Source organism: Notolabrus celidotus, chromosome 22 (assembly GCF_009762535.1).
Source record: "Notolabrus celidotus isolate fNotCel1 chromosome 22, fNotCel1.pri, whole genome shotgun sequence".
NCBI classification, from domain to species: Eukaryota; Metazoa; Chordata; class Actinopteri; order Labriformes; family Labridae; genus Notolabrus; species Notolabrus celidotus.
In genome coordinates, this window is record NC_048293.1 from 15,166,165 (window position 1) to 15,189,374 (window position 23,210).

A 23,210-nucleotide genomic window follows, 5' to 3' on the forward strand; every position below is an offset into this window, starting at 1 on the left:
GCACCACAGGAGGTTGAAGGGACTTGTGGAGTGTGACAGGAAGCCCCATGGGGGATCTGTGGAGCACAAGAAACCCAAATGGAGTTGGTGTTGCCAGCTTTCAAAGGGTCTGAGTGTATCTGTGGGACCATGAGGTGAAGGGGACATTCCAGATCCTATGCTAAATATGCAACGTCCTGTGTGTGCAGCTTCCTGTAGTCCTTTACAAGAGCAAGGTGAGGCCTTCTGCTAGACAGGGTTAATTCCTGACACTGATTTATTAGTCCTCATGTTTTCTTTGGATCCAACCTCAAAAAGAGAAGCACTTTATCCGGCAAGAGTGCGCTAATCGTAGGGAAAAAGAGGGAGGTGGACTTGTTTTTTCCCTTGCAGCAGGTCCTGGTGGGGCAGAGGAGAGTGTAAGTGGAAGTCCAGTAAAAAGGTTACACCTTTCATTTCTTCCCCGATGATAATTTGCTGCCAAGAATGTGGTGTTTTACTTGGCCCAGAGAAACACAATGATGATGGCCTGGATTTGAAAAGCATTACATTCTGCAGTTGCAGAAAAGGGTGGTGGCACACACCCTCTTCCTGACCATGTGCAGCTGGAACATCATCATCAACATGTTGTTAACTTTGTTTCTTTGTGGAGTATATTTTTCTTGATTGAAATGTAAGTTCCCAAAAGTCAACACAAATTGAAACAATCAACACATTTTCTTGTTTTCTCGTCGCACTGGGAGCACTTGATTTAAAAACAATAACAATGAAATGGGTGTCCTTCACGTTTTAGACTTGATTGAAACTCACATCTGATTAGTATTCCTTTTTGTTCTCGAAAGATACAATTAGCGGGATGCATGTGTAAAATCCTGAGAGCCAAGGATGTAGGAGCAGAATAACCAAACAGCAGTTTCTACCCCGACGGAGTGGAGAAAGGCTCCTCAGACACTTGTCTGACATTCACTAACACCGTTCCACTCAGAGATGAAATTTTAATTAGAATGCAATTAGCCAGAGTCGAGCTGCTATAGCATTATTCTGCTGCGGAGAGAAAAGAAGTGCGAGGTGAACAAAAGAGATTCATTCATTTTTCATTTCAAAAACAAGTCAACCGTTCACCAAGGTTTGCAGAAAAGCATTTAATTTGTTTCATTTCAGATGTGTACTGACTTGAAAAGTCATTTTAGTACAAATGATTTTTATAACTACAAAGACCGAGAGGTCAGTCACATCTGAGACACATTCTTTGAATTAATTAGAAGTGTTTCCTCTCAGAACAATAGCAGGTGCCATCAACCCACTTGACTTCTTCTTAATAATGAAGAAGTGTTCAAATACAGAACATTTGTACCAATTTTGTAAATGGTACGTGCAGCAACAAACTACTCTATTCTCTTCCTTGAATGCTTCAGAAACATGAGAACTTTGTTGTTTTGTTCAGCATTTTTATGACATAGCTAATAAAGAATGTATTTGTGTGGACACATTTTTAACCTTGGTTGAAACAAAACATTATCTTATTAATTCAGTAAAATAAATCACTAACAGATCTATTGATCGACACTAATACTTTTTTCAAAGCATTTTACATTCCAGCTGCTAAATAGTGTTTTTCCTCTGCTTCCTGTCTCTGGTAATTGTAGTGAATAACCCGAAACAAAGATGACCCCGGGGTCAGTAATGACCAATCGCTAATTAGACAGACTATACAGTCACAGAGAGACAGGAAGAGTCAAGGGTCAAACTCTGACCGGATGGTGTGTGTGTGTGCATGCATGTATGTCATTATGTGTGTGTATGTGTGTCAGACTATAACTGGGGGTTGTGGGGTGATGAATTTAGAGCCATGTGTTGAGCTGACTGGCACGTTAAGCGCTGATTGCCTTGTGACAGAGCATATGATTAGTGTATTGACTCAGAGTTGTGTAATGAAACAAGGTGGAGCTCACAACGGGGGGCTAGCCGCTGCGGCTAACTGCCGCCTCGCAGATCCTTCTACCCATCTCTATGTTCCATTAACACCTGCTGATTTTGACGGTGTGTTTATTACCCACAGGCCCTGTGGGATTTCTCAGTGCCCACTGCTGAGAGGAGTCGACTGCTCAGTTTGAGACTTACTTTTCTCAGTGTGCTCATTTCTGCATAGCAGCATGGGACACTTTCTGTGGTTTATTGCTGGTTTCGTTTTTATTGGAGAGAGGCTAGTCCCTCATTCTCGTCATATTCAGAAAAGGAATGATTTACTTACACTAAAGATAAACTCAGGTTATAATTCAGAGAGTGTAGCACTGTGGAGACGCAGGAAATATTCTGAGAGACTTGGGCACGACGTGCCAAATACTGTCAGGACCATGACTGTACATTAAATGGACACTGTGCCTCCATGCTCCTCCCATTGTGATATGTAAAGCCCAAAACCTCCTTGTTGGGTGCTGGCATTGGACTGGTGTCGGGCATGTGCAGCCTCAAAGCAATCTGGCTGATGGAGCTGCAGGACTGACATCACACCCCTTCCGCTTACCAAAACACACATTTAACATTCCCATAAACATTTAAGATCCCTCAGGTCAGCGGAACATACTCTTGTGTTGATTTGTTGGTAAAACTCATGGCTATCGAAAGTCCAAATCAAATCCATACAGACTATGGTCAGGAACAAGAATGAGCCCTACAATCCACAGTTTACCACTGTACATGGGGTGCCTGAGCTAAACCAGAGCCCTAAAGATCTAATCTTAACCCCTCTGGACTGATCCTTTGCTGTTCTGATGATAACAGAAGTGTTAGATTTGTAGCATTTAAAACCCTGATGATTAGGTCAGTGATTTCTGTGATGTACCACAACAGCCAGAGAGAAAAGGAAACAGAGCTGCTGCCAGTATTTCAAAGAAACTGAAACATTCCAGCCCTGAGGCTGACATTAGCTAACATGCTACTATCGACAGTACAAACAAATAAACAAACAAGCAGGTAAGATATCACCTGTAGTTCAGACTTGTTTAGCATTCTTCTGTTTTATTCTCACTGCAAATCATCACTTCATTAGGTTGTAGTTATTCTTTGTTTTGTTACTTATACTTTAATGCCAGATTATTTTAAATCATGGGTCATAACACATGATAATCTCAAGGAATCACCACGACAAAAGGTACCTTGGGACGCCTCACAGAAAAGCAGATCAGTACTATAGTTGTCGTTGTTTTTTTAGAGGGACCCAACATCAATCCACCATGAGTCAGTGCTTTACATCGGTGGCAAGGAAGAACTTATTTTAACAGGCAGAAACCTTGAGCAGGACCAGACACAAACAAAGTAAAAACAGCATAATACTGACTTAAACTGCAATTCCAATAATAGTTTTGAAAATAGCAGAGTATTAACAATACCAAATATAGCAATAACATAAGTATGATCATGAAGTTTGTCAAGTCTTGTAGTGAGTGATTACCACTGCTCTGTGTCTTGTGCCAATGTTTGAGATCAGAGAGAAGAACACGTGTGAAGTATCTTCCTTTGTGTGTAATTAAGCTTCTGTTGTAGCTGTGTAGCTCCATGGATGATTCAGGGGCACTGCAGACTGTAAAAGGTGGCATACATGGCAGTTAGGTTGTTAGACAGTATGGGCAGGGCAGACAGCTGTTTGCTGGAATGCGGCCCTGGAGGAGTTTCAGGAGGAAGTGGTTTTACGGCCGTCCATCGCCGCCCTGCAGCTGCTGCCCAGGTGAGTGTTTACACCGTAATGACTGTCATCGCGGAGGAGGAATCCTCCTGTAATTGTGGCAGCAGGACCATTTAGCCTCTGTTCTCCTGCGCACACAAGACCCTGCAACACTAACTCTGCCCTTCATCCCCGAGGCTGCTATGAGTAACCATAGAAACAAGTCATTATCTTGTGGGAATAAAATGTGACTGATATTTTTTTTTTCTTTCAAAGTGGAGATTGGAAATCAGAAAGTCGCAATAGCCCTCTCTACACCTCTCTACTATAATTTAGTCAAGGGGAGGGACATGCATGTGTGTCTTGTTTGTTTCAAATTGGAGGCACTGCGGGTTCACAAGTGCTTGTTCCGAATTACACATGTAGGATGACTCGCTAAAGTTTATTGTCCAATCAGGGTTCAGTTTGAAGTCCCCATCAGGGAACTTGGGCCGCTGACTCTGACCTATTTGTTGGTATAAAGGCTGTGAGGCTACTTGCATGTGTTGCTGGGAGAAATCCAGAAGATCTGCAGGCAAACAAAGCAGGACTGTGCTGTGTGTTTGGTTGGCTGTGTTTTGATTGACAGACGGGATCTCGCTAATAGGCAGGGCAGATTATGTGGAGCAGCGGGATCTAGTGAGCGCTGTGGATCTGGCCCACATGGCAGATAGATAAGGATAAAGAGTGGGTCGGAAGCTCCCGAGGATGAATGTGCCCGTAAATGTTGTCATTCAGAAGGCGTGCTCGGGCTGATGCTCCATTCTAGCAGAATAAGAAGCAGGAGGCGTGTACCTGCGGAGAGGAATATTGGATTCACTACCATGGGAGTCAAGTAAGTTCTGTTGCATACAAACAACACTCACTCACTCGGATATGTGAACTCTTGTTGTGTTGTACGTGCAACCAAATGTTTGTGTTTGAGTTTCTACCTCTACTATTTTTTCCACTCTCTCTCTCTCTCTCTTTTTTTTTGTCTTTCCGTCTGTGTCACTTTCTCTTTTCCACTCTGTGGAATGTGCAGTTTTGTGCATGTGGAGTTGGACTGTCTGCTCCCTGGAGGTGAGAGGCTAATGGTTTTGTTGTCAAGCCACAGCGAGATGGATTCCTCCATCAGAGCGGGAGTGTGAGCAGAATGTATAGCACGGCAGAAAACATATTGCAGAAATGCTGGCTCCGTGTTGAGGAAACAGCCACTGTGGAGCAGAAGTGTTAATACTACCTCTACCTCCAGAGCCTGACAAATGAGAATTGATTCATATCAATCTGTTGAATGCGAGCAACACATGCCCAGGGCGGCGAATAGCTCATCAGAACTATTGAGTGGGTGGTAGCTGGGATGGTTGAGCTGCTCTGTGGTATTTGTCTTTGTTTACAGTTGGATAAAACACCAGCTGGCATTTTCCTGCCATAATCAGGCTGATGGGACTAATGGCTGCCTCAGTGCAGCGGCAGACACAGTGGCAGCTCCAGCTGAGGCCAAGAAGGGGCTGCAGCTTGTAGATAAGCCCAGGTGTGAATCAATCCAAGGCCTGTCAGGCGCCGTCAAGGTTGAGGTGTTGATGGAGATCAAGCCTGGCCTTGTAGCCTTGGGGATCTTCAGCAGGTAGATACATCCCACTGCCCTCATGCACCTTTCATCCACTAACAGCCTTCCTCTGACTCATAATACTCCACTGTTCTCATGAAAAATGGCGGCATTGTTCTATGATGTAGAGATACAAATTCAGTCTTTACACTGTTACACATTGCTACAGCAGAGAGCATGCTCAGGCAGTCTGAATGACTCTGACACATTGCATGCCGCACTAGCTGAATATTGCATGAGAAGCTCTTATTTGGATTCTGAGAGTTGCCCTTCACATAATCGGTTTTGTGAAGAATTTCCTGTACAGCTGAAGAAGCGCTCTCTCGCTGTCGCTGATTCCCTCGCCTCTCTCTGGATGTCTGTCTCCTCCTTTGGATATGATAACATGGTGTGATAGTGCTTCGTCCCTGCAGCTACCAGGGGTGACAGGCAGTGAAGAATCTCTTGTGCCTGTCATCATGAATGGCAAACAGCTCCAGTGATAGAGCGAAGAAGAGCAGAGAGTTTGTCACAGAATGCGTGAGGGATAACCCACTGCCCTTTCTCCCTGCTCCCCCAAATAAATCCCTGAGTCAGGAAGTCTGTCTGGCCCACTCACATAGCCTCCAGGGGGCTGGCTGAGGGGGGCCGACAAACAAAGAGCCGAAGCGCTGACTCAAGCCTGTGCACTCACCCTGGGCCCACGTGTAGTAAGCCCTGCGGGGAGACGGGGAAAGCACTGCAGTCCACTCATGACAGATTCCTTTCACAGGTAGAGAAATGAGAGGATGTGGAGTGCAGACCTCAGTCCTGTAGGCTTGACACCTAACATAGGGCTGCCTTTGTCTCCCTGTGTGTTTGTAGGGATGATAGAAAAGGCCAGGTTGTGTGCAACTAGTTGAGTGTGGGCAGGAGAGGTCATTCCTTTTAACATCAATCTATTTGCAGCTCTGTTTGCCTGCCCACGTTCGACATTCCCCAATTGGACAACAGCTCTGATAGTTGCCCACAGGGCTCCATGATCAGTGCTCAGCATTTAGTTATATCATGCTCCTCTTTGCTTAATTCTCTAACAAACATCCTGTTGAGTCGACATTATGGATCATGCCTTCAGGGGCAGAGGGATGCCATCTAAACCTCTTTAGTGTCCCTCAGTGAAAGGTGTCATGCAAATGAAGTCTATTATCTGTGTCGTTACAACCACAGTCACTTCTACACTGTGGTGGTGACAGTGGAATAGAAAAGAGCGAACTGCTATAGCTGGTGGCACTGAATATGCATTGAGGAATTTTATGACCTCTTGTGTACAGATGAAGAATAGAGCCCGTGGCCTCTGCTCCCATGAGCTGCCTTTATGTTTTACAATCCAAAGAAACAAAGATGGCCCCTGGAGGGGTTCTCGGCACCGCTGAGCCTCACTGTGGCCTTCTATTCAATATGAAAAAACTAATAGCGGCTTAATCAGCGGTAGAAGGTTGATTTCCCCAAACACTGGTGCTGTATATTTTTAGAAACCGTCTCAAACAGCACCTCTATCCTTCTGATTGTCAATGGAAAGGACCAAGCTTTTATAGATGATGCTCAGATAACCACTGAGGATGAGGCCATTTTCAGGACAGGTGGTTCAGTGTTTACCTCATCACCCATAGCCTTAATTACTTGAGCATTTTAACTGTCTCTTTTTTTTACTAGGCTGCTGGCAAACCAAGACATATAGGACTAATGACACTGTTTAATCATTGTCAATACCTTATACATTATCAAATGTACAAAGTTAACCTTTGGCTTCCCTGTAGAATGATGCAATAAGTTAGTTATCTGCCACATTAAGAAGCATAATTCACCATATTCACAGGGCTTAATGTTCCTCTGTAGTCATGCTTAGTGTTGGAAGCTTAAATGCTGTTATAATGTTGTAGCTGTGTGCTTTTAGCTTGTCAAAGAAAAACTTTTACCAATTCCTGACTGATACACAGCTAATAAAGCCAATGGATTGTGAACATCCTGAGTTACATTCAGCCACATCGCAAGTTGAATAGATAACGGATAAACTACAGTCAAACAGCTAATGTTACTATCAGAAACAGAGTTGGTTTGATAGTCACTTTACTAAGGTATGATGAAAATTTCTATGGACTTCAGGTACTTTAAAGCAGCAGTGCGCTAGCTTGAGGCATCTAGACATTAGTTAGCTTATATTTCCATAGCTAAGAAGTTGCTGGAAGGGAATGTTAGCTTTTGATTTTGTATGAACAACATTATTTGCAGACTATGACGTTAGCAAGGAAGTGGCTATATTCCAACACAAGCTGGGGTGTTATGCTAACTAATAGTTTAACAGATAAGTTGATGTTGAAAAGTTTTTAAACATTTCCTATAGAATCATATGACACTTTTAAAAGATAATGTTAGCATTAAAGCACTCGCATCTGACAGGAATATTAGCTAGCAAAGCTAAATGGTGACGTTAGCTTTTGCCTGACTTTAGCTTACAGATAATCAGACGTTTGTTTTTATTGGAAATATGGACCAATGACCCTCTAGTTTTTGTATGAACACTGTCTTTTTAGTTGTTGGTTAATATGAAAGCATTAAATGATAATGCTTTGTAATATTTGCTACGTTTAAAAGACTTGAAACTTTGGGGGGAAAAGCGTTTTTACTGCATTTCAGCTTCCTCCTCCTAAACGTTATGACAGAGGAATGGTCAAGTGCTTCTAATGCTAATTCATATTTGTACTCTGAATGTTTTTGTTTTCTACACATGGTTATATTTTCACCTCAGCAGCCCATAGATCTTCAAAGAGTATTGGCAAGGATTAAGACTTGTTGTGTGGGCCATCAACCTTTTCTTGTCCAGTTGTCCAGTTGAGTCGGTACAAAGAGCTGTAACAAACTAAAAGTAGCATGGAGGATTGATCTTCTTTGGGTTTCAGTTGCTGCTTCCTGCATACACATCATCTTGAATGGAGAGGATTATTGCCTGTAATCGGTTCACGACCCAGCACGTGAGAGCCAGCTGCGGTGTGCTAAAAATCCCATTATCCCCATACGCTCTATGTGGCCCAGTCAGTGTAGCTGAGTATGTTTCTATGGTTGACTTTTATGAGTGTGTGATACAGGATAAACTGCTTAACTTGGAATAATGCGGTTGTAGTCGCTAATGTCTTGGTGGCTGTTCCCAGGGAAGCATTTCCGCATGCTGTGAGATTAGTGTTCCTTTTACTGTATACGTCCGTCATAAATAATAATCTCTAACTTCCATCTAAAGAAAAGTCGCTTCATCCCCTACTTCCAGATCTAAAGATGTAATGGTACAATTTTTTTCCTCCTGATACAGATTTCAATAAACACAAGTGAGTTTTAGTGATAACAGAAACATATTTTTGTTATCTCCCTGTAAGCCTTATATATCCAATTATGGATGTGTTTTTCCATTATTGTTGTATGGCCTGGCTTAGTACACTAAAGTGATTCTTACCTCAAACTAGCTGGGTATACCTGCAAATAAGTTAAGCTAACATTAGCCAGGGTCCAGTTAGCGGCCCTTCCTGACATCCTGTGTTTGCCAAATACCTTGGAACTACTGGATTTTAATTATCTAGATTCTCACTTTGAAAAATACAGCGTTAAACTAGAAATTACAGACAAGAATTTATGACACTTTCGCTAACTTTGGCTTTGGCTAGCTTTTTACCCTTTTAGCTAGAAGTGCACTGTTCCTTCTTTTTCCCTTTCCTGTTGTAATTCTCTAAAAGAGTAGATCCCAAAAGACATGATATATTATTGCTGTGTCGGCTAATATGGGTAGGAAGACAGAAGTGATTATTTGTGGGGTATTAAATTGTCTGTGATTGGTGTGTTGACTCGCTAGCTTACCTGATACCACATTTAAAAAACAAGTTGAGCTAAACGTGTTCGCTAGCAGCCATTGTTGACAGCCATTGTCTGATATCGGACTAACCCTAATTTTTGCTTTACACATTTTTTTGTCTTTGTTAATTGATCAATTACCTAGATTTTGATTGAAAATCACAGCATTGAAATTATTCACTAGAAACAAGGATTTCTGACGCTTCGTTAGCTTTGACCAAAATTGCACTTTTAGCTAGCAATTCAGCTGTTCTTCTTTGTTCTTATTTTCTAGTTATTCTCTAAGAAAGTAGTTCCTATTGGGACATTCATTTAATATTCATGCTTTGTAAGCTAATGTTTTGGAGAAGAAGGACTAGTAAATTATATTTTTCATAGATTTGTTGACGAGCATACCTGATACCGCATTTCAGGCAGCATCTGAGGCGTTAACTTCAAGCATAATCATGTCAGAACAACTCTACCCAGATCATGTCCATCACCTGGACAGTACACCTCATTTCGCCTGACTTGGACCCCCTATTTTGCTCTGTTTTTTTATTGATTTGAATGTAGATGAAGGATTAAGAAACACATGTAAAAAACCTCCTCCCTCTGTGTTCTGTCTCTCTGGACAGCCCACTGATTAATCACTCCCAAATGTTCTCCACAGCCTGCGGGCCTGTTTGTTGTGATAGCCTCTGTGTGGAGAAGTGCAAATAAATAATCGCTAGGTGTCTTATTCTGGCAGCGAGTGATTAATGAAGCAGAGAAGTGGAGCAGAAGTGCTCTGGCTTTCCTTCTCTCTGACTGCCTCTAACACACTCATCATTTTCTGAAGTTATGCTTCTTTCTGATATGATGTGATGTATTAATCCAAGAAGACGTATTCAATCAGGGAGGCATGGCGTGTTAATGATAGCACTCATTTGTCTCTTGTATTTCAAACAGTGTGTCTCAACTCTGTGCTAAACTGATTTCTGAGACAGATATGAGACAGTGCCAAAATTCATTTTGGCCTCCTCAGAGCAGGACAGCCTTCCTGAGGTTTTCAGGGGAAGACGTGGGTGGGATGGTGGGTGAATCTGAGTTCAGCATGTGCGTTCAGGGTGGGAAGTTATTCCAGATTCTCCTCAGCCTGGGAGAGGAGTGTAAGCAGAATACCTGAAGCAGTTTCTGAGGTGCAGAGAGAAAATGCCCTGGAAGAGATGAAAGCAGCTGTTAATCTCTGTCAGCAATGCCAGGAGTGGGGAGTCTGCAGTCTACGGAGCAGGGAAGAACATGTCTTCATTATCGTCTGTCACCCATCAGCTGAAGAGGGAATTTTCTCCCTCGACTTATTTTCTCTGCCCAAACAAATTTGACGTAATAGCTGAGCATTTTCTTCACTCACACCCAAAGCTGCAATTTACTTGAAGCCTCTTCTAAACTCGCTGGGGTCAATTGCTACAGATTTTCCTTAGAGGACCTATTGACTCTTCTAGCAGGTATATCCAATTCTTTCCTCCAGGGGTCTTAAAGTAGCCCCTTTATCTCATTGACTTACAAATAGGACCTGCAGAGTCAATGCCTTCTGCTGTGCTCACCTCTCAATGTCTTAATGCTCAAGCTAGTTGAGGCCATATCAGCAAAATGTGATCCTGAATACTCAGGGAACAATAACACATACTCAAATTAGAATCATAGCTCCTAGCTTTCATTCTTTGGTTTGCTTTCTTTGTTTGTCTTTAGCCCCCTTTAAGCCCCTAATTTAGCAAGAGGGCTTTGTTGCCTTTCACTGTGGGGATGGGGGGAAACTAGCGGATGTTTGACTGGGACGTGGGTGTTGGTTTGGAGACGTGGTGCTTAATAGGCAGAGTATTAAACACAACACCGGATGTCAGTGTAACCACAAGGACGGTTAGTCACACTCTCCTGTGGTGTGTTCCTCCACCAATTATATTCCCTCCATCATTAAGAGTTAAACTGCCTTTTGGGAATCTTTTCCCTCTTGATCTGATGTCCAAAGGGACAGAAGATAAACCTGCTTGGCGTAGTATCTTTGATATTTCATGAAACTGTCTTCTATCATTGTGTTGGTACAAGCCAAAGCTTAAATCTACTGTTGCTTACCAGGCTGTAGCACCCAACCAGGCTTTCTTGAATATTGATGAGTTTTTTCACTTTTTGATGCCAACTGTTCCATTTATTCTTGGCCGACTGGGGATTCCCATCTTTGGGAATAAAGCAATTCCAAGCTGGCAGTGGCACATCCCCAACGATCATTTTTTCCTGTTTCTTTCTCAGGCAGAAAATGATTTACCTCTTCATGGACAGCGCCTCGCTGGCACAGCGCCAAGGCCCACTGATCGAAGTGAAGACTCTGCTTTACACCCCTGCAGCTCCCCCTCTTTCTGCCTCTTGTCCTTCCTCCTCTCACAGACTATATTTGGAGATTTTTTTCTTTCATATTTGATTTTTTTTATCACTTTCGTTTCCTCAAAACTGCTTTCTTGCCTGCTCCCCTCTTGCACTCCTTTTCTTTCTTCCCCTGCACTTCAAATGATCCCCCGTTATTCAAGCTATTCTCCAGAGGACACCCTAATTCCCCCCGTTTTCCACCTCAGTCGACACACCGTTTCAAAAGACTTTTGAGGAGACCATGACGAAACAGGTTTACAAAGCCCGGGTAGAATTTAGGATTTTATTTATGGAAAGCTGTGTGTGTGTCTTTCTCCCTTTGACAGAAGACATCTTCTGAATCTGCTTTATGACATAAATATGACAAATCAGTTGAATAGGAAGACATCATTTTAGGTGGGTAATATTTTCATTTCCTTCCTGACAGCGCATTGTGTTCACAGGTGTCACATGAATGTATTTGGCCTTAGCTAATTGGCTGAGGATTGGTGCAGTGAAGATGTGTGTGCCGCCTCAGGCTGTCAGAACACAAATGATGCCCCATTTGGTGTTTTGTGTCCAAGGCCAGACACTGACGGAACAAAAGCCTTGTTGAACACCTTGTTGGAACAAAGAGACTTTCTTTAAGGCCTTGGTGCAACGTGTCTAGAACATGCCGGCTAACTGGACATCACACTCATTGCTGTGTGATTTAGCCCGGATCTGTTTTATTTATTTCTGAGGATTTATAGGAAGTGCATAAATCCTTGCCTGAAGGTGTTTGGACCACTTTCTGCAAACTGCAGTTGTGTTAACCGACACAGGAGGGGCAGGAGCTCCCTGCTCAGTCTACCATTAAAATAACCGAGCGGGCAAGGAAACAGGCTGGCAGTTAGTTTAAAGCTTCAGAGCTTTGGGTTGATAAGATTCAACCGACAGACAGATAAGCCTGCTGGTTCTCTCTTCCATTTTAATGCATCAGCTCAAAGAGGGGAAACACATTTTTCAAAATGACTTGGAAGATCTGGGTTTTAGTTGATAGTTATCTTAATCTGATTTTTTTTATAAAACCAGGCTGCACAGTAGCAATTTCTGTCCCTGTATCTCCCAGTCAGAGCTTATTTAGCAGCTCCTGTGAGGTAAAAGTGCACATTTGGGCTACATTAACATTTGCCGAACCATTCTCAACATGTGCAGGATGCTGCACTCTCAGGTTTTACTTGTTTTGAATGATTTAGGATAATGGAGAGGAAGTGAGAAAAACTAAATGAATGTTTATACCTGTGGTCCCTTGATTGCAGGGGGGCTTCAGAAAGGAGACAGGCTCACTACCAGACTAAACCTCAGCGCCACACAGGATGCTAGCTTTGTTATACATTCAGCAGCCTGTTCCCCTATTAGCGTCCCCATGAGCATGCTCTGTCTCAGGTAACCTGAATCCACATATTTCTTCAGTTATTTTAAGAGTTGACCCTATGTGGAAGCCCTTAGCTTAAAGTGTTGGGATGATGCATGTATTTATACATGAATGGCCATAGATCTGTAGGATTGTGACACTCACTCAGACAGAGTTTGACCCTTTTAGACTCTATTACTGCACCAAAAAGTATTTTATTGTGTGGAAGCATTTATCTTGTGCTTAATAATTGGCATCCTGGCCTGGTGAGTAAATCTCATGAGGGTGGGCCTTCTCGCTGCCAGGGCTGCTTGGCAGAGTATGACATCATCTCCCCTGAATTTGTGTGTGTTTAAGAGCTGATGTCATGGTTGCTTAATCACCACTGAAGCTGAACGGAGGCTTGGTCAGGCTGCTAGCGGCTTGGGACCAGAGCTTTGAGGCCGCTTTTTTTGAAAGCCAAACCAAATTTGTCCAAGAGAACACCACACAGAAACTGAACTGTGGAGGCCGATTATTCGTCTGCTGCTCCTGCTTTAACTTATACAGTAACTCTCTGAGAGTGGGATCTCGGTGAGTAGATTTATGGTATCCCCCACACCTTTGGGGCTGTTTGATCGTGTCAAGGGCAGCCCATCAATAAGACTGTGTGTACTGATTTTAGCTCTGGGGGGCTTTCCAATTGATTTCCTTATGACTGAAAAACATAGCACCTTACCTAAAAGACCAACACACATCCAGCCCAATCAATCATCAACATCTGCTGACGTTGTGTTTTTGGGCTCCAGCACCTAACGACAGCCACGTTTCATGCACCTATTTCCACTCTGAAAATCTCTCAGATGCCTTTAGTCCAGGATAAATTATGAATGTCTGTGCGTGACTCATTGTGCAGTATTCATTATCTTTGCATGGTGTTGAGGCTGGCTGGATCCCAGTATTCCCTGCTCCATTCATGAAGAGCTACGCTGCGCGGCTAATCAGCAGCATTGTGAGGCAGGACTCGCTGTAGGGAGGAGGTAAAACAGTCTGATATCAGCTGCACTGATCGCATCGCGGCATGAATGGCCAGAGCTGCCTTATCTTGTCTGCAGAGAGAAAAAAGTAGAATCACAGAAAGGGAATGTCAAGGATGGTAAATGTGGCCAACATGATAATTAGCCACAGAGAGGGGGCTACCTAAAGAGCCGTATAGCTGGCCTCGGAGAACAGAGACAAATTTGCACAAACAAGCTAATGGGCGCGGCAGCTAATGATTCTCCGGGGCGGAGGAGTTTCTCTTGTTAATTTGACAAAGCTTGAAAAGAGAGCTCGAGCGAGTATTGACAGCAGGCCAGAGAGAAGCTTTCAGAGCATCAGGTAAACACAGCTCCTCCTCCCTCTCAGACATTGACCTCTCTGCTCTTACCTCACTGTCACTGAGGACAAAATCGAGATGTCCTTCCTTGAACAAAAGGCACTGAGAGACCTTTTATTTTAAACGACCCTTGGTTTTACATATGTCTTGCTCTGGCTCATTTATATATATGACAATCATTATCTGTCCCTGAGGTCTGTTCATAAGGAGACAGTGATGGAGCTGAAAGGCTATCAGGACAGTACCAACTGTGCCTGTTTCTCATTATGAAGTCATTTATGATGCACAACACTCAAAACCACAATGAGGGCTCTATCAATACTGGCTGCGACCAATACCTGATTGCATTGTTCCTGGTTTAAAGGGGTTTAGTGTTGAAGTTACATGTAGCTTATCTCTAGTGACAGATTATGTATAAAAATTCAAACCTCCAGGTGTAGTATTTGGGTATTTCTGGTACGGTTGTGGTCTCTGTTTGTAGAAGGAGTGTCGTCCAATTAACAACCCAGTTGTCTGTTTTGCAATCCTGGACATATGTGTATCAACAAACAACCCATTCTTTAAAGTTATATCTTTGGGGGCATTTTCACCTTTAATGGACAGGATAGCTGAAGAGAGACAGGGAATGTGGGGAGTGGAGAGTTTGGGAAGACATGCAGCAGATGGTCAAAGCCAGGAGTCAAACCTGCCACCGCTGTGACGAGGGCTATAGCCTCTGTATATTGGGTGCATGCTTAAACCGCTAGGCCAATTGCGTCCCAAACAATCCTGTCTTAACCATCATCTCTTAACACCAACTCCATCTTTGCTTCCTAAGTTTCTTGCCGGTCTGTAAATTATGCAACCGTGTCAAAAGACAGTCCTAGCAAGGAATTCTTTATCGCTAACTGCTAGCTTAACTGGAAGCTTTGAACAGTTGTCCGTCACTCCAAAAATCCATAATGTCCTCCGACAAAAGGTTCCAATATTGAATGCAGAAAACCTTCAGATGTGGCAGTGTGTCCAACTGGGACCTTAGTTTGCATAGACCCCCAAAAATCTGATTTGTCACCCCAATCAGCCACCCAATAGTCTTTGACCAAGGCTGTTGAAATACCCAGACAGAGATAACACTTTAGTTTAATCAACTTGTTTGGCTCTTTTTATGTCAATGTAACTCTATCTTTAGAGATACAAGATACCCCCCCATCCTTCCCTTCCCTTCCCTTCCCTTCCCTCATCTGAGTTTGGCCACCCCAGACTGTAAGGTCTGGACACACCCCTGTTTGGGAGCCTTAGCCTCTAAAAGAAGCCCACCTCTGATAAATAAATGTGACCACCCGGCAGGAAAGCAGAGGTAGGCGTGCTGTGGCAACGAGAGAGTTAAAGGTTATGTGATATATCAAAGCGCTTCATTACTGTACTCCACTCACCAACGAGGTGGGCAGAGATGAGTTTTATTTTCTGTTTTTTGTGCCTCCATTTTTAATCCATCAGAGTTCATAGAAGGGGCACTGTGTCAGAAGGAGAGAGGCACAGAGTGCTTGCTGTGTGTTTGTGCTGAATGTACTTTCATCTGGAAAGTCTCACACCCACTCTGTCTGCCGATATGTTGTAGTAGGCACTCTGAAGCCAAAGCAGCAGCCTTTTTCAAAAGAGACTGGCTGGACGGGGGGCTGAGAGGGCTTGCTGGTAAATTGGCAGCCGGGGGAATACAGGGTACTCTCACCCTGGTGCTCGCCCACTCACATGCTTTCATTCCCCTTTTTTTTACCCTTGACCATTGACTGACTTCATTCTCCACAATGGCCAGCATAAATCTGCCTTTCTAAGACGTCATCTGTTCATTGTCCGTCCTCTCTCTCTCCATCCCTCCCTCGCATCCACTCTTTTTTTAATCTCTCTCAGCTTTGCCGTTAAGTCAGAGCATCGCTCATTCAAGCAATCCATCTCTCTGCGATTAAGTATATCCTTCCTTATCAGTGTGTCACTCCTTATGATTAATAACACGTTCATTCTTCTGGCTAATTACATCCTTCAACAAAGGCCAAAAGAAAAACACAAACGTGCAAAAGTATACACACATGCAGACACACACTCACACACACACTTGGGCTCATGCATTCATGCACTGTAGGCATACTAACCAAATCTGTTTGATGTGTGGGACCCTAAAAGAAGAGAAGGCTCCTGTATGCATTAAGTATTCATGTGACGTGTGGTGGGGTGCGTGCGTTTGTGTGTGTGTGTGTGTGTGTGTGTGTGTGTGTGTGTGTGTGTGTGTGCGCGCGCGCGTGCGCGTGTGTGTGTGTGGTACAGACACACAGAGAAAAGGAGAGTACTCGCAATTTGCGCCGCAAGCAGCCAGCAATCGAGCGCTGACACCTCGTCTGGCAGTCGGAGGGAAAAGGGGCTGGGCCGAGGAGAGACAGAGAGAGAGGGAGAGAGAGAGAGAGGGATAGTAGACTGGCTGGGAAGAGAGAAGGGAGTGTGTGTGTATGTGTGTGTGAGAGGGAGAGAGAGACACGGCAGGACAGCTGCCAGCATTTCTGCGATAGCAGGAGAAGGACAGAGAGGCGGAACAGGAGTAGGAATTCTCCTCATTCTCAGCCACCCAAGGAAATCTTCCAGCCCCGGCCAGGCGTGTGGATTTTCTGCCCCTCCTCTTGCATGGAAGGAGCAGAGACTCTTGGAAGGACCTGGGCATCTGGACCAGCAGACACACCACAGTGGATTTACTGAATGAGAGATGCAGCCTGTGGGATAAACGCAGAACTGGATGAGAAAAAAGAAGTGGAAAACAGAGTTAAAGAGCAAGCTTCTGCTGGGTTTTTTACGTCTCTGAACTGAGGCTGAACTTTTTCTTGTGAAGAGGCATGGAAAGAGTCAGAGGTTTTTTAGTAGCACATGAAAAGAGGGGGTGCTCTTTCTCCTCCTGACCTCTACCCTGAGAATCTCTGTGGACTACCCTCACTGTGAACCTACTGCTTTTTCCCCTGCAGGGCACCCAGCCTGTCTGCGCACCTCTACCTGTCCCCAGTCTACACCACTACTACGCCTCCCACGCCTCCTCTTGGTTCTCCCTCCGCCCACTCTGCCTCTTAAAAACCTCGGTGAAATCAAGTGGAACCTCGATGATTGCGATCGCAGCAAAAAGGACCCCTGTGCCCCTACTAGCGAGTTGCCCCGCCTCGCTCTGTGACTCTTGGCGACTGTGCCGGCGTATCCAATGTGCGAGTAATGGAGAACAGTGACAACACAGACATGGACCTCAAAGTTGAACTCTATCAGTTATCTGTTCTTTGACTATTAGCATAAAGCAGATAATGGATTGGAAAGAGCTGTAAGTACATGGTGCATGTTGAAATACACCTTCTGCTCAGATTGTTTGGAGCGGCTTAAGTGTGTGAATATTTACTAAAACTTATTCAGGTTGATGTCAGGTGTTCTGCTTCTCAGTGTGCACAGAAACATCTTCATTAGCATGGAGATTGGGAGTGAACAGGTGGACAAGCTGTTGTGGGCGAAGAAATCTGAGCCACTCTTAACCGCCCATTTTCCCTCCACTGATCATAGAGTTGCACAGAGAGCGAGAGATAAAGAGGGAGGGAGAAAGTGACAAGCAATTAATTTCCCTGTGTACTCGTGGTTGAGGTTGAGGCTGAAAAAGCAGCAGTCTCCTCCTTTTTTTCTCTCCTTTCATTGAAGAGCACATGTGCACCAATCGTTATTGTGCAGCTTGAATTAAAGCTCAAGGTTACAGGCTCAGTTTTATTCTGTGAGCACAATTATAAATCAGTCAGGGGCTCTAACTATCCCTCATACTGACTCCTGATGTTTGATTAATGCCTCGGCTGGAAGAAAAAGAGAGACAGAATGAGGTAGAAGAGAGGAAGCAAGGGACAGAAACAGAGAGACAGGGCGCATTTATCTTGAATGAACCCTGCAGATCTGGCTCGTACACACACATGTAGCCGCACACAGCCACGTGTACTCTGCTGTAGTTTCCCCTTTCTTTCCCTCCATCTCACAGTCATCTATTCCATCTCATTTTTTCTTCAGTCACACGATCCGTCTCGCATGCTATCACACATAGGCAGCTCCCCAGGGAGAGCCTTCTCCTGTAGCCTTCTTGGATGCAATAATTATTCCATCAGCCGGCAGTGTGTTCCCTGATTGTGCTCTTGGGCTGTCGCTGCAGGGGGGCGTACAGTGGAGAGGGGAGTGTTGAAGGAGAGGGGGGCTGGTTGTCACTCCAGGACGCAGTGGGAGGAAGAGGGGAAGGCGGGGTTGTAGTTTTTGGCATTAGCCCACCAAGTTCTGTCCGAAAGCGCTCATAGCTGGACTAATGAGCTCAGGCTGGGCTATTAGGAAGCTCCCACTCACCAGGACGCACATGGATCTATTCCTTTAAGCCCTTTTTTCTCCCTCTCTTCTTTTTTTGCTTCTTCTACAATCCCCCACTCTGCAGATTTCTCATCTTTTAATCTCCAATTTTCCTTCCCACATGTTGACAACCACCCCTTTGTCCTCCCTGTGTTTCTCAGAAATCCGACTGCTCGATTGAAACCCTTTGAGTGCATTTGAATTTCCTCTGAGTATTACTTTTCCTCCCCTGACCTTGAGTTTCCAGCTGAGATACAGTGTTAGCTGATCCTGGGCGATGTGATGCCATCTCTGGAACCACTCTAAGTCTGGTCTGATTCCCTGCAGACCGTGCAGAGATATCTGTGCTGCCTCTCGAGCTGCAGAAGTTCAGACGAAAGAGAGTGCAATTGCCTGACTCAGTTGGCCCTGTGACCAGTTTATGTCTCCTCTGCACTGACTCTTGGAGACATGAAGCCAGGATGACAGTGGATTTTAATTAGAGGACTGTCAAAAAGCTGGCTTGAGTTACAGCAGAGGGTTGTGTAGGCGCTAGCAAAGCAGAAACTCAAGCTTGTGTAATGTAAATGATTAAATGTCCCAACATATGAGGTTAGCATACTCTGTCATCACTGCTTAACTTACATTACGTAGACATGTCTATATCCCAGAAGGCAGTGATTCAGCTGAACTCACCTGTCACATCTGTGACAGCTGTTTGGTTTTTGATGAAGATAAATGCATGCATTCTTTGCCTTCTTGCTCTGACAGCCTGCACTCGGCTCCTGACAAGCAGCGGATGCTTGGTTATTCCTTATTCTATGGATTTGTAGTTTCAAAGAAAATCAGACTACAAGAGAACTGTGCGTGCACTAGTTGAAGTGGAGTTCTGAGGCATTATCTCTCTTGGTAGGGGAGTTTGAGTTGGAAGAGAAGCAGTTGTAGAGTGGGAAATTGTCGATGGTAGTGGCACAGTGCAGCTCTCCTGCTGACTTGTATTTCATCAGGCAGCAAAAAGGAGCGAGTTGACCTTTATTTTGTAGTTTCAGCGTGTGATTTGTAAAAGCCTTTTCAGCTCACCCTTAAAAAAATGTCACAGTAGACATTTAAAATCAATAACCTTTTCTTGGTTGCCACCAACCCGGAAGAAAACCTCACCTGAGCAAAAAAATATTTGCTTATGTTTGATCTTTATGGAGCAGTGGTTTTCCTATAATCTCCAATCTGTTTTTCCTTCTCTTTTCAGGGCAGCACAGAAACTGAACCTTTCATCCAAAAGGAAGAAGCATCCGCCCTCACTGCTCCACCCACAGGAGCCCTCCATTTACCCAACCAACTTCAGCGGGATCCTGCAGGTCTCGCCACCCCCTGCTCCACCATGCCTGCTTCGAGCTGTGTCCAAAGTTAAAGAGAACCCAGGGATGGGGAAGGTAAGACCAGACTTTTTTATACACTGAATTGAACTTCAACTTTATTGTACCATAGGGGAAAATGTGTCCTAAAGCAAAGTAACAACCAGAAAACATGTGTAAAACAGAGGCACACAGACTCAGGTCCAAAAACCATGGTAAAACACATAGATGCATGAATGCACCAGTAATGACAGGATGCTTTATACATGCAAAAGTTTCATTAAAATACTATAAGTAATGAGAAGAATACTCAATGCCTTTTAAGTCTAGGCTTTGCAGAACAAATGCATCATTTTCTCCCCCAAAACCCCCACCCTACACAAACCTATACAACTACAGAGATACACACAGACCCCTATATGAAAGGGAGAATGCAGGGTGGCGACAAACTGGTCCACAGGCAGCGTGCCGTCTGGTCCAGTCCACGCAGATGTAGTCTGATAAGCCTGCAGGAATGCCATGAATTCACTTAGTTTGTGAGAGTCCAGCATTCCTGTCTCTGAACACAGAAAGACTCCGAAAACTATAATTCACAAATCCCTGCTCACGTTAACAGCAGGATGTCTAATTCCATTTTAGGTACAGGGTGTGATGATGAAAGTCAGGCGGTCATTAAACAAAGCTGTACAAACACATCGCTCTTCCTCTGTGGTTTATTGGGTATTGTTTGTCTTTGCTGGCGTCCTGTATTTATAGAGCAGAAGAAGTCCCCCCAAACAAGATTAGATCCCACCTGGATAGGAAGTGCTTGGATCTGCCGCCAGGTATCAGGAGGGCTGAGACCTTGTACATATTGTTGATCCCTTTGTAAAAAAGAAATGTGACATTAACAAGTCTATTCAAGCCCGCACCTGAAGTTAACTGTTATCTGTGCGGAGGTTTAAAGTGGAAATCAAGATTTATGACATTGTTTCTGACCTCTAATGCCAGATAACTTATTATAAAGCAATAAACCAACCAGTTTTTATTTATACAACATCAAATCACAACTAATGTTATCTTATGACACTTAACATAAAGACCAAGTAGTATTCCTTGTAAAAATTTTAGAGTCCCAACATTTATCCACAACGAGCAAGCACTCGACAAAAGAGGCAAGGAAAAACCTCCTCTTTACAGGCAGAAACCTCAGGCTCATCCTAATCTCTGTTATACAGATTATACATAAATATGTAGAATCTCTACCCAGGGGTCTGGATTTGTAGTTTGTTTATAGTCTGAGGAGTATTGACCATCTATGTATCGGCAGGCTTTAGTGTATTCAGGCAAAACAGTCTGCGTGGAGAGCAAAAGCAGGTGTGTCTGTGTCTGGTTCACCACCTCGAGCTGAACCAGACACGGTGCAAGGGCTGGGCCAAGAAAGTGTGATCGGTGAAAAGAGAGAAGTGAATAAAGAACAAGCAATCACAAATAGCAACACAAATAACAACAGATAGTAGAGCATGATTGAGCAATGCTGTTATAATAGTGGATGTGACTCATAGTAATGACAGCAGTAATACTTTCCCTGTTTCTTTGTCCCGTCTTCCTCTTTGCTTGCGGGATCACAGTTGTTGTAGCATTAGAAATAGCTTGAATGGTTTCTTTCTCCACATCTGTTTCTTATTGATTCAGCCCCAGACTTGAGTGAATGTCTTGTTTCCATCAACTGAATGTGGGTCACTTCCACTTTTCCACTTTTGACCTCGGGACTGTCCTCTCAGCCACAAACAGTGGAGTGGGTGGAGGAATGCCAAGCCACACTAATGGGTTTTGCGGGGGGATCAAGGGACAGAGAAACAAGGGCCATTAGCACGGACTCTGAGGTGTGAAAATACTGTAGCCAATCCTCTGTAGCCTCCAGTATCTGATCTCTGCCAACATAAATAAAACTGAGACATTAGCTCGCCGAGTAGCCTCTTGTCTGGTAGACAGAGCCTCAGCAGTCTTATGTTGGAAGCTCGGCTTAAATGTCACAGCAAATGTAATTTACTCAACATATGCACACGTCAGTCACGATAACCGCCCCCCTGCAGAGTATAAACAGGGTTCACACTTGGCCTGCAGAATGCAAGATGGATTCACTCACTGAAAGAAAGGGATTTCTTGTGGCATTGTTTCAGAGGGCTGGTGTCTGGATATGTAGCAATATTTATATACTAGTCAGGGGAAGAATGGGCCTTTTGTGTAGCCATGAACACAAAGGAGAGTCCCAGGCTGAGTGGAGCAGTCAAAAAAGGAAAGGGAGTTTATTTTAAGGTTTTATTTCAGTGCCTGGGAGGCATCACAGGTGCTTTTGTAAGGAGCTTTGAAATGGCTCAGGATTGATTTCTCTATCACATATACTGTAGGATATAGAAAGTGTTCAGGTGATATAATGCAAGGTGTAACACAAAACATTTAGGGACCACTATACATATCCCGAGGGTCGTTTATATTTACTGTCAGAGAGGCTTTGGAGGTATGGTAAAGGCGTATTTCTGGCCATCAGATTGCAATATAGAGGTGTCAGAATTTCAAAAGGTGACTCTAAATAGTGGTGTCATGTAGCAAAGCATGCACCATTATGACCACACCTTCATAAAAAGCCACATACATTGCATCCGAAAAGTAAGGTAGAGGCAGAAAATGGTGAAATATCTTCGGCTTTGTTTGTAATGATGCCACCAAACACAACCTTGAGAATTTACCTCACCCCAGCAGCCACAGGGATAATGTTCAACGTGAGCAGGCTTGTCCGAGAAGTGCCAAATCAACACAGTATGAAATGAGCTGCCGTGTAGTTTGTATATCATGCAGGCGGGATGAACTCTACCAAGACCTGTGGAATGTGTTAAGACTGCATGTGTGTCAAGCCCCAAATGCAACAGGGTGGGTTTGGAGCTGCCATTTTTTTTCCAGGCAACAGAGGAGAGGAGAGGAGAAGAGAGGAGGGAGGTAAAGGAAGGAGGAAGAGTGTGTAGGTGGAAAAAGAGGGGGGCCATATGCTCCTTCACTCCCATGGTGGCGAGCCGCTCCCGGTCCAGAAAAAACAAACCCCGCCTGAGGGATAATCCCTCAGCGTGGCGCTTCACACATTAATTTCCACCATTTTCTGCTCAGATTTTCAATACACACCTTGCTGCCTTTAGCTGACACCATTAGGCGATGTGTTGACCCATTGGGTTCGCCAGTCGATGTGAGACTGAGGGTTTCCATGGTAACCTTCAATGTCCATCAACTCTGACAAAGTGGACGTGATACAA

General features: G+C 44.1%; 1 protein-coding gene across 2 annotated transcripts in view; it reads left to right on the forward strand.

Annotated features, from left to right (window-relative positions):
* kif26ab (kinesin family member 26Ab) overlaps positions 1-23,210 on the forward strand; it is a 79,944-nt gene that overhangs the window by 42,152 nt on the left and 14,582 nt on the right. The window contains exons 1-2 of one of the 2 annotated variants that reach the window (XM_034675304.1): positions 16,668-17,552; positions 19,821-20,004. In XM_034675304.1, the coding sequence (XP_034531195.1) occupies positions 17,536-17,552; positions 19,821-20,004 (201 nt within the window). In that variant the 5' untranslated portion in view covers positions 16,668-17,535. Of the gene's footprint in view, positions 1-16,667; positions 17,553-19,820; positions 20,005-23,210 lie in introns of those variants that run through there. The other variant, XM_034675303.1, reaches the window with a different exon arrangement.